The following is an 11,737-nucleotide window of genomic DNA, read 5'->3' as shown; positions in this document are numbered from 1 at the left end:
TTCATTCATTCAACAAACACTTCATGACACACCACTCCACATTACAGAAGTTGAGATGAAAAAGGTTAGGTCTCTGTCCTGAAGGCATTAGCCTGGAGAGAGCCAGACTGGACACAACCTCCATTTTGGCTTCCTTATCTATCTCTTATCCTGCTCCCCTGCATTCCTTCTCCACCTAACAGCCAAATGATCCTCTCAAACAAAGTAGATTCTCATCTTAAACCTTCTAACGACCTCCATCAGACCCTCTGTGACAGGGGGAGATGGATAAGTGGATGACGTTGTATTAAGTTTAGGGCACCTGGGAAGTCTCCCACAGGTTACCAAATAATTAAAAGTTTATCTTTGTCCCACCTTCTTAGATCAGTGTTTAGAGCCCTGGGAGTATGAGAGGGTTGAGGGTGAGGGGTCAAGACACACATACTAATCCAACGGTAATATGGCCCCAAATCCCAGGTTTGTTAAGTTGCAGTCTGGCTCATGGGAGAAATTCTTTATTTAGATGCTTCAGTGACCAAGAGACAGAGCATAAGCACGCGCACACACACACCCATACACAATACATAAAGGCATTTCACAGGCAAAGGGATAGGCAATGGGGCGGGGGTGGGGGTGGGGGGGAGAGGCCACGACAGCAGCTAGGGGCTTCTTTGACTCAATGAAGGGGGGCCTATGATGGTGACACTCCTTGGAATTCCCGCTTGAAAACTACAAGGAAATATCCACTCCCAGTGAAATCCCAGGCCGTAAAAGACAGCAGAGTTGGAGATATCTAGGTTTGGGGCCTGGGGAACACCTGTTTCCTCACTGCAGAAACCTGCACTGGCTCTCCTTTCTTTCCCTGGTACCCAGGAATCTCCTGGTGGATAATGGAAGAGGGCTAGCACCACAGCAACCTGGACAGGTGGTCTCCTACATGAGGAGGAGAGGGCTAGTAGAGCCAAGGAGCAGCATGGACCTTTGAGCTGGCTGGCATGAGATAGTTCACCTTTTAAGGGCACAGAATCATCAAGAAAACCTGCATGTGGGGGCTTTCCCACATGACCCTGGGTCAGAGCACCTCTCTGATGGGGGAGGGGAAAAGGCCCCCCTCTTAGAGCTTTCATAATCCCACCGGATACCGAGGCCTCCTCCAGCTCTAGCTTTTCCCCAGCTGATGCATATCCTTAGCACCATTCAGGAACTGTGGAGAAGAGGCAGAAGGACAGCACTGCTCTGCCAGGACTGTGTCATTGCTCCAGGAGGAGACTTCACAGTGGGCAGAAAACTGTGTAACTGGCCAGCATCTGGTCTCAGGCTCAGGAAAGCCTGCACTTTTTGGGGAAAGGGAGTGTGTCATGTTAGCTCCAAGCTCCCATAGGGCAGCCACTTCCATCTGCCCTTTCCTACCTAGGCAGAACTCTGGTGTGAAAGCTCCAGGTTTCACTGGAGCTACCTGGAGCCCAGGGACAGCTCAGTTCTTTAGCCGCAGAGACTGGTTCAAAACTGACCTGCAAAGGAAAGACAGGCCTGGGGCTCATGACATATGGCCCAAAGAGGCTGGGGAAGGGGAAAGGCCATCCTCCAAACTACTATTCTGTGAGGCCCCAAGTCCTTTCAAGATCCACCCCCTTCCCTTGTCCTGACCTAGAGGGCCCATTCCAAAGGGGAAGAGCAGGAGTGGATTAGCCTGGACCAATCAGAGGCTATCTGTGGCCCACTCCTGCCTAAGGCCTATGTGTTCTCCAGGTATAAGAAAGGAGGAAGAGGGAGCCAAGGGCTGACCATGGTCACGGGAAGCTGGCTCACGGCTGGTTCAACCTGGGGTGCTGGACAGAAACACCTCTAGTCTTCCAAGGTGGCTGAGTCTTTCTGAATGGGCTGCCTTTGCATTGGAATCTGGCCCAGGGGTGATGCCATTGTTTTTGGTGACCTGTAGTTTGAGAAGGAATAAACACACAGGGTCAGTTTGTGGTGGTTATGATGGTGCTCCAGGTAATTTTCTAAAGATAGTACAGCTCTTCCAAGGCCTTGGAGTAATAAGGTGACCAGGTCTCCTTTACTGAGGGTCACTGCATGCTAGGCACAATGCTGGGTGCTTTGCTTCTAGCATCCTATTTAATCTTCATGGCAATTCTACAAGGCGGGGATAGTACCCCTGTTTTGTATATAAGGAAACTAAAGTTCAGAAAGTCTAAGTCACCTGACCCCAGTAGGCTTTTTATTGTTGTTTTCTGTTTTTTTTTTTTTAATTTTGAAAATTAAATAATTATGTTGTTGTTGTTGTTGACCATCCCTCCATCCTTAAGCTTTTTAAAAGTGTGGCAGGTTCAGGACAGCAGCCCACATCTCTCCACTACCAAACCATTTATTCTGCCTATAGGGCCCTATATGACCTGGATAGTACAGACTGATCATTCTTTCCTTCACACTGAGTCAAAAGTGGCTCTCCAGTCACTCTATCCCACTTTCTGCGTACCTAGTAATAACTGATATTGTCTTATTTGTTTATGGATTTGTTTAGGATCTGCTTCTACCACTAGATGGGGATCCAAAAAACTCAGGGAACAGCATTGATCCTGGTTCCTACTGTAGCCCTAGTGTTCCATATAGGACCTGGCACATAGTAGGTACTCAATAAATATTTGTTGAATGAATGAAAGCTTACCTCTAATAGTTCCCTTTTCTGGTACCAGCATTTCACATACTTTATCTCTAACTCTCAGGTCATCCCATAAGGTGAGGATAATGAGCCCCATATGCAATGGCAGAGCAAAATAAATGTACTTTGGAATCAAAAGGTTTGAATTCTGGGTCTAACTCCAAGTAACTAAGTGGCTTGGGCAAGTTACTTAACCTACCTGACATTGGGTTTCCTCAGGTCGTAAAGGGGGGTGTGTGTGTGTGTGTCTTAATTCAGAGCTGCTACTGTGAATTAAATGAAATTAACTTAGGTGTTCAACAAATAGTAGCTATAATCTTACAGAAGAGGAAGTGGAGGCTCAGAGAAGTTTACTGACTCACCCAAAGTCACATAGCTGAAAATATAGAAAGAAAAGAGTAAATACTAGCATTTTCAAGACTGGGCACCCCCAGGGTAGGGCTCTGGTTGTCTCCAGGTTGTATGCTGAAACTGCCACCAGTCAAGCTGCAAGGGAGATGTGCTGAAATGGGGGTGAGCCCCAGGCTGGACTGTGCAGGCTTGTCTCAAGTCCATATCTAAAAGAAGCCTCAAAAGTCCTCAGATCTGCTGCAATGTGGAAGGGAAAACTTCAGTCAGAGTGGAGAGGACCAAGGACATTTTGACTAATATTTTGTGTTTCCACCACCTTTAGTTAATTCAGCTCTGTGAACAATGCAGAACCTACCATTTAAGTCAAAGAAATCAGTTTATTAGACTTGGTTGCCTGAAACTCAATTTCCTTATCTATAAAATGAGTATATTCTCATCTCAGAAAGTTATGTTGTATCACACTGTCCACACTACCCAGTTCCCTTCTGAGAGGAAGAGACAGAACTGCATAAGCCCTCCCCTTACCAGGCCCTAGCCTCCTCATATCACACGGTGCCATAACCTCCTTGTTAGCATGATGCCCTAGAAAAGCATGCTGTGAGCCAGACAAGACTCAGTTCGAATTATAGGCTCTGTCTCATAGTATCACTTGAATGGTGGTTGCCTCTGTCTATAATAATAATACCTTCTTCCTAGGGTTGTTGTGTGGATTACCTGAGAGGATTTGCTTGGCATATGCCCTGCAACAGAACAGGGGTTCAAAGAGTGTTAGTCATTTTCAAGGTTATCATGAACAGATGACTGTGTTTACCTCTTCCCTTCAAAGCACTTATCAGAATTTGTAATTATTGGTTGTTTACTCGTTTATTGTTTGTCTCCTCCCATCAGAACGTAAGGTCACAAGAGCAGGGACTGGATCTGTTTTGGCCACCACCCAGAGGGTGTTCAATAAATACTTGATCAATGAATGAACAAATCTGGTCATATTTGGTAATAACCTGGAGAGGGAGCTTTTGCCATAGAACTGATGGCAGTAGAGACTAGGTTCTTAGGCCAGTGACAGGCTTGAGGGAAGGGAAACTTCCCTAGTCAGATTGCTATAGGGCAGGAAATCTAAGTACTTTTAGGAGACCGCCAAGGAAAGTGTCTTAAGTTTCTCTACTCAAACCTTCAGTGGCAGGTCCAAAGGCTGTGGAGAAGCTGATGGGAGGAAAAACTTACAGAGGAGACACTTTTGTTAACTGATTGATTTTATGTTGACTGAGAAAAGGCTGCCAGGATTCCATTTTAGCAAAGTAGTACCTGGCTTTGTTTTGATTTAGAAGCCTTGAGTTCTTGTAGCAGACCCTTGAATTTCAAAGGAAGATTACTCACTGGTTCTTGTGTTTGAAGCCGCTGACATGAGCTTGATACTGTTCTATGGAGTTCAGCACTATCTTACACGTCTTGCAGGGGTAACCCTTCCCAGCTGAAACACACATAAAAGTCAAGATACTTAGTTATCCAGGAACAAGGGACCTGGGGACTGCTGCTTTTGACAGTAAATGCCCTTCTGAGGATGGATGGTGGGGTGAGATTAGGTGGTTGGCCCTGATGAGAATCCCAGAGGCCTCAATGCTCAGGGGACACTGGCTGTGTGCCTATGTGCTTTCTGGGGTTGGGAACCTCCTCACTCCCCTCTGTACCCCCAAGTCCCAGAATCGAACCTGGTCTACAGTAGCTGTCTGTTGAGTAAATAAAAGATTGACAGAACAAAGAGGTGACATTTGGTGTATCTTTTTACCTGGACTGTGCTAAGTGGCCTCATTAAGGATGCCCTTCACTGAGAGATCTCTGGGAAACTGCCACTCTCCCTAGGCTTGCAATAACAGTAATTAATGAGAATGCCTGCTATGAAAATTAACCTAGTCTTCCTATCTTGGGGCTCACAGACACTCTTACTACCAGGGCTGATCCAATGACAAAGTGGCCTTTGTCCACATGGCCAAGATATGGAGCTGGACTCCTGGCTCTGCCTTCATGTGATCTTGACTAAACCCCTTCCCCTTTCTGATCCTCAGCTTTTCTCAACTGTAAGTCAATTATACCATAACTTATAACCATAATACTTATAATAAAAGCCAGTATCATTAACTAAGTACCTGATATAGGCCATGCACGCTATATAATTTTGCTTGGCCCTCATAATGATTTTCCTGGGAAAATCATTATCATTATTTTATAAAGGAAAATAAGGCAAAGTCACATGTCTAAGAACACAGTGTTAGTAAGTGGCAAACTCAGGCTTGGCTGACCACAAAGGCTGTACTTATTCTAGCGTGACAGATGTTAGCTGTACAAGAAAGGCAGCTGTACACATGACTTCAAGAGCCCTCTGGTTCTGACACTCTTCTAACCATCTGCCACCCTAAAGTTTCACAGCTCTGGAGTGAGATCACCTAGGCTCAAATCCCAGCTCTATCATTTCTTACCTGTAGGACCACAGGCCAGTTACTTAACCTCTCTGAGATTTGGTTTCCTCATTTGTAAAAGTGGGGCTTCTCTGAGACTCAGGTTCCTTACCTATAAAATGAGGTTAATATTAGTATCAACCTCATAAAGTTACTGAATGATTTAAATAAAAGCATTTGACACATAGTAAGTGCTCAACAAATGTGAGCTCTTATTACTAGTATTTTTTCACTCTTATGGGCTCCATGCATCAGTCTGGCAAAGAGGTGGAGAGTATCTTTTAACCAGCCTTCTATGGCAGCTGTAGCTGAGAACACCAATGATCTCCTCTACTCCAATTAGCTAGCCGATGTTCCTTTGTATCTTCAGGTATTTCCTGGAAGACACACCCCTTTAGAGCATTTAAGGGGAATATTACTGCAATCAGAATTCAGGTCCATTTTAGACATTTATGGCCAGCATTTGCAGAAGGCTTAATCTTAGACCCTCAGCTCTTCTCTTTCTAAACTCTCTAGGGGTTTCATTCATTCTGCTGACTTTCATTACCACCTAAAATATATGAAACCACTAATATTTAACAATTACTGACCTACCAAAATGGCAGTATCTCTAACCCAGACCTCTCATTTGAGTTCTAGACCTATATATCCAACTGCCTACTTGGATATCTCATGGGCATCTTAACTCCAAGCTGACAAAACCTGGCTATCCACCTAATTGCTTAAGACTAAATCTGGTTATCATCTTCGACTATTCCCTCTCCTTCACCTCCCACATTTTGTTTTTTTGTTTTTTTTGTTTTTTTTTTTGTAAAGATCTTATTTTTATGTCATCTCTACACCCAATGTAGGGCTTGAACTCACAATTCCGAGATCAAGAATTGCACGCTCTGAAGGCTGACCCAGCCAGGCCCCCCTCACTTCCCACATTTGATGGCCAAATCCAGATAATTCTTTTTTCTTTTTTAAGTTCATTGATTTATTTTGAGTGAGAGAGGGAGAGTGTGAGCAAGGGTGCAGAGAGAGAGAGGGGGAGAGAGAATCCCCAGCAGGCTCCACACTGACAGCACGGAGCTGGATGTAGGGCTCAATCTTACAAACTGTGACATCATGATCCGAGCTGAAATCAAGAGTTGGATGTTTAACTGAGCCACCCAGACGCCCCTAAATCCTGACAATTCCACTTCCTACATAGCTCTTGAATCCATCTACTTCTGTCTATCTCCTCCACTGCTACCTTACTTAGTCCAAGCTCCCATCCTCTCTAGTATGAATTACTACAATACCGTCATTGCTGGGGTCTCCCCACTCCTCTTCCTCCCTTTTCCAAACCATTCTCCACTTTGCAAGCAGAATGATCTAATAATGCTTAAATTGTCATTGGCTTCCCAATGCTTTTAGGTTAAGGCCCAAATCCCTAACATGACCAACAATACCAGGACTGGATGCTCCGTCATCTCCCCAGGATCGTTTTGCCCCACATTATCCTCCTTTCACTCTGGGAAACCTTCACTGATCCCTGTTCCAATTTAAGTTGTCCCATTCGTTTCCTTTCCTTTTTTTTTTTTTTTTATTTTATTTTTAAGTAATTTCTACACCTAACATGGGGCTTGAACTTACAACCCTGAGATCAAGAACTGTGTGCTCTGCCAACTGAGTCAGCCATGTGCCCCATTTGTTTCCTTTTCTAAAGCTTGTCACACTTGCAGTTATTTGCTCAATGCCTGTCTTTTCTACTAAACTCTAAGCTTCACGAGAACATGGACAACACCTGTCTTGTTTACTATCATATATACAATGCCTGGCAAATATTAGGAAAGCACTTAGCAAATATTTCTTGACTATATATGATTTTTTGTTTTGAGAGAGAGAGTGCGCGTGAGTGAGTGCGTGCCTGAGTGGGGGAGGGGGGCAGAGGGAGAGGTGAAGAGGGAGAGAGGGAGAGAGGGAGAAAGGGAGAAAGGGAGAGGGAGAGAGAGACAGAAAGGGAGAGAGAGAGAAAGATAGAGAGAAAGAGAGAGAAAGAGAGAGAAAGAGAGAGAAAGAGAGAGAGAGAGAGAGAGAGAGAGAGAGAATCTTAAGCAGGCTCCATGCTCCAACACAGGGCTTGATCCCATGACCCTGGGATCATGACCTGAACTGAAATCAAGAGTTGGATACTGACTGAGCCTCTCAGGCACTCTTTGACTATATACGAACTTAACAAGACCTGAAAACCTGTCCTAAGCATAGTTGAAGAGACTCGGGGATCAGCATGGGGCAGAGAAAGCAGCCCTGTTCTATGTAGGAGGCAAGGCCCTAAGCAGGGAAAGAAAGTGATGGGGTAAAGCAGAGGAGGATTCCAGTAACCTGGGGTGAGTGTTGAATGCTCTGACAGTTGGAAGGATTTGGCTGCCTGAATGATATGCAGGCTTTAGTTTTAGCATTCTTGGATAAATGAGAGAAATGTGAGCCAGGAATATAAAGCAAATTTCAAGTCTTTGATCTGCTTGGTAGACGCTGCATCTTCCCCTTGGGGAAGAGATCTGGACACTCTGGATCATCTCACATTTGACCCATACTTGTCATGAGACACTCTGACAGGAGCCCCATGGAAACTATTCTCTGGACCCACTATAGAATTTAACCCAAATTTCAATGTGGCTCAGGTGCTGCCTAGTGTGGGACCCAGGAAAAATCACCTCATCTTTCTGATCCTAATGACCTCATTTGTAAAATGGGGACAATCAAACTTGCACAGCAGAGCTGCTGTGAGGATTAAATCCGGCAATTACATGTGAGAGTACCTAGCCTAAGGTCTGGACTGTAACAGCCACAGGTAAGTAAAGGATGACTGACTGACTGAATGAATGAACAAGCTTCAACAGAGGCCAGCAGGGAAAAGTCAAGCTGCTAACAAACCTAAAACCTTTGCTAAGGTGGAATCCCTGTTAGCTGAAGTCACTGCCTGCATATCCTAGGTCAACATTCCACCTCTGTGGGTAAGAAGGGGGTCAAAATGAGTTCAATGCCTCTGATGTCCTACAGTTGGAAAGCCTCCTGCCAAGTACACTCAGAGCTGGAGGCAGGAGGAAGTAAGTAAGTTTTGGAGCCAGACAGAGCTAGAGACACATATTGATGTTCTCACTTATCAACATCAGGTCCTATCAGCTCTATGACCTTGAGCAAGTCACTCTGAGTCTCAACTTCTTTATCTGTAAAATGCGAAAATCATACCTATTTTTAGGAATGCTGTGGGAATTAAATTATAATGTATATATTAATATCAAAAGGCATGTGATGCCCCTGCCCCTGCCTAGGTTTTCATGAAAAATTGTGGCTGATCTGTAAAGCAGTCAGATGCCTTAAGCAAGAAAAAGCATCCAGGATACAGTTCTAGGATTAAGTTTGGTAATCAGCCTTAGGCAAAGGGAGGAGTAGATATAGGAAGGAGACTTTGGCTTGAGATAAAAGTATAGAATGGGGGAGTGCCTGGGTGGCTCAGTCGGTTAAGCATCTGACTTGCATCAGACTTCCGCTCAGGTCATGATCCGGTTCGTGGGTTCAAGCCTCGCATTGGGCTCCATGCTGACAGTGCAGGGCCTGCTTGGGATTGTCTCTCTCCCTTTCTCTCTGCCCCTTTCCCACTCATACTTTCTTTCTCTCAAAATAAATAAACTTAAAAAATAAAAAGAATAGAACGGGTACAAGTTAAGACAAGCAGCCTAAAATATGGCAGTGCCAAACATTAAAAAAAAGGGGAGGGGCCTGGGTGGCTCAGTCGGTTAAGCTTTGGACTTCAGCTTAGGTCATGATCTCGCAGTTGGTGGGTTTGAGCCCCTCATTGGACTCTGTGCTGACAGCATGGAGCCTGGAGCCTGCTTCAGATTCTTTGTCCTCCTCTCTCTCTGCCCCTCACGCACTCATGCTCTCTCTCTCTCTCTCAAAAATAAATAAACATTAAAAAAAAAAAAATTAAACATGGCAGTGCCTGAGTCCTGCTAGTGGACAAGAGAGAATGAGGATATGACCAGAGCAGGGCCAAATAAAGATGGCCAAGAGCTGGAGCAAAGAAGAGTCAGCTGCAAGAGAACCCTGGGTCGTGCCAGCTGGATACTGTGTTGTCCCTATCAGTCTCAGGCCAAAATAGCAGGGTGTCACAGAGGGTTCTGAGGAGCTTGGTTCTGAAGTTCCCGTATTTCTCAGCATATGGGGCCGATCCTGTTAAAGAGGAAGGCACTGCCTGCATATGGGAACACCAAGCACTTAATTTTGAAGAGGTTTATAAAGCAGGGTCCTTCAGTGGCATTGGAAGAGCACTCCTTGGCACCCTGCTAAAGGGACCTTCCCTTATTTCATAGCCACTATTTTGCACCCATCTCATCTGTGTCAGTATTGCTCAAGGACAACCTGTGTTGTAAGGCTGCTTTGGGTTTGGGGATTGATAGAGAGGCATGATCTCCCTTGCCCATATGTGGTCTGGAACATCTACAGTATCTGGGTGTTCACCTTTCTAAGACTGTGGCAAGAGCACAGATGACTCCAAGTAGCAGGTTCCCTGAGGCCAAGTTGTTTGTACTTGGATGCCATGGGGACCTCAAATGTTGACTGGTGCTGCATCTCCATGGCCTGAGTGGAAACCCTGAGGACTCATACGAATGTAGGCTCCATGAGACAGGTACTGTGTCAGTCTTGGTCACCACTGTACCCCAAAGAGGGTACACAGTAGGTACTCAATAAATATTTACTGACTGAATGAAAGAGAAAATAATAATCTCCCCTCCTACACTCTTATTATAAGCCCTGAGAAGTTAATGTGATGGGAAGGGCTCTTAACTCTTCATGAATACTTACTCCTGTGATGTTGACTGGCATCTAGAAGTCAGGGTAAAAGCTAATATTCTCTGAGTCAGAGTGGGGTATGGGCAGGCCTCAACTGTTGAGAAGTGAGGGGCCCTGAGGACACTCTAATATCTGGCAGAGGCTGCTGAGGGCCTTCACACAAGGAATATGGATGACAGGGAGCTTAAATCAGAGGTTGCAAACTGGTGGCCCTTGGCCCAAATCTGGCTTGCAGACAGATTTGGCTCATACACGGTTTAACATTTTTTAAATTTAGTAACACATTTAAAATGGAGAGGAATTCTATTTTTTTTTTTTAAGATTATTTTTAAGTAATCTCTACATCCGACATGGGATTTCAACTCACAGCCCTGAGACCAAGAGTTGCATACTCTACCGACTGAGCCAGCCAGGCCCCCTAAAAATTAGGGAAATTCTTTTTTTTCAAAAATTTTGTTAATGTTTATTTATTTTTGAGAGAGAGACAGACAGACAGAATGTAAGTAGAGGAGGGGCAAAGAGAGAGACAGAGAGACACAGATTCTGAAGCAGGCTCTAGGCTCTGTTAGCACAGAGCCCAACGTGGGGCTTGAACTCAATAACTATGAGATCATAGCCTGAGCCAAAGTCAGACACTTAACTGACTGAGCCATTCAGGTGCCTCAAAAATGAGGGGAATTCTTAAACAAATCTGACTTTCTAGATTCCTTGAAAAACTGAAAGATCTGGTAATAACTAACTGGAGCTGGCTAGGAGAGGCATGCACTCTTCAGCTGGTCATGCTCATTTACTTATTTTTATTTCCTATCTGGTTTCTGCAGGCATTTGAGGGTGCAATGCCTGCGAGGGGAGATGTAAGGAGGAAAAGACAGCATCGGTAGTCTGGAGAACTCTAGTCCTCAAGCCCTGATCCAGCTCTCGGTGTGAGCTGGGCCCCCTTACCTGATGAGTCAGTGACAGCAGGGTCGGCCAGCCGCCCATAGTGTGCCATGAGTTTGAGCTTGGTTTCCTGTTTCCTGTGTTTCTTGCCCACATAATGTTGTTGAGCCATGACAGGGTCGTTGAAAGTCGCATGGCAGAGGCTGCAGAACTTGTCTGGGTCTATCATTTCTCTATTCTGGTGCAAGGCTAAGGTGGAGGCCACAAGGAAAGGGTTTGTAAGGCGTTTCGACAGAGCTGCGGTGAGAGAGTTCAAACAGAAACAATGAAAAAAGACCCAGAAGGTGCCAAGCTTTCGAGTATGCTGAATGGAAAGAAAGGCTGGGTCACTAGTCACACTTGCAGATGTAGCACTGCCTGTGTGAATCACACAGTGAAAGTCTTATCTAATTGGGAAAACTGGCAAGATTTGGGAGAGCTCAAAGACCAGCTACTTTGGTCAGCAGTTTTCACTACTTTGGGCATATGAATCCTGATTTCCTCATATTCTGAGGAGGTTCTGCACTTCTGCTATCCAGTTGTCAAATTATAACAG

The 11,737-nt window shown here is 45.0% G+C and overlaps 1 protein-coding gene across 7 annotated transcripts in view; it reads right to left on the bottom strand.

Annotated features, from left to right (window-relative positions):
* Positions 1-478: 478 nt before the first annotated feature.
* ZNF346 (zinc finger protein 346) overlaps positions 479-11,737 on the bottom strand; it is a 30,446-nt gene continuing 19,187 nt past the window's right edge. For 3 of the 7 annotated variants that reach the window (XM_040446130.1, XM_040446080.1, XM_040446112.1), the window contains 3 exons: positions 11,206-11,439; positions 4,367-4,460; positions 479-1,912 (listed from right to left, as the gene is read on the bottom strand). In XM_040446130.1, the coding sequence (XP_040302064.1) occupies positions 1,825-1,912; positions 4,367-4,460; positions 11,206-11,439 (416 nt within the window). In that variant the 3' untranslated portion in view covers positions 479-1,824. Of the gene's footprint in view, positions 3,733-4,366; positions 4,461-5,463; positions 5,555-11,205; positions 11,440-11,737 lie in introns of those variants that run through there. The other 4 variants (XM_040446089.1, XM_040446097.1, XM_040446107.1 and 1 more) reach the window with 4 other exon arrangements.

This window comes from Herpailurus yagouaroundi, unplaced genomic scaffold, assembly GCF_014898765.1.
Source record: "Herpailurus yagouaroundi ecotype Mexico unplaced genomic scaffold, PumYag 29, whole genome shotgun sequence".
NCBI lineage: Eukaryota > Metazoa > Chordata > Mammalia > Carnivora > Felidae > Herpailurus > Herpailurus yagouaroundi.
The sequence above is the reverse complement of the archived record's forward strand: the minus strand, read 5'-3'. Positions and strand labels throughout refer to the sequence as shown.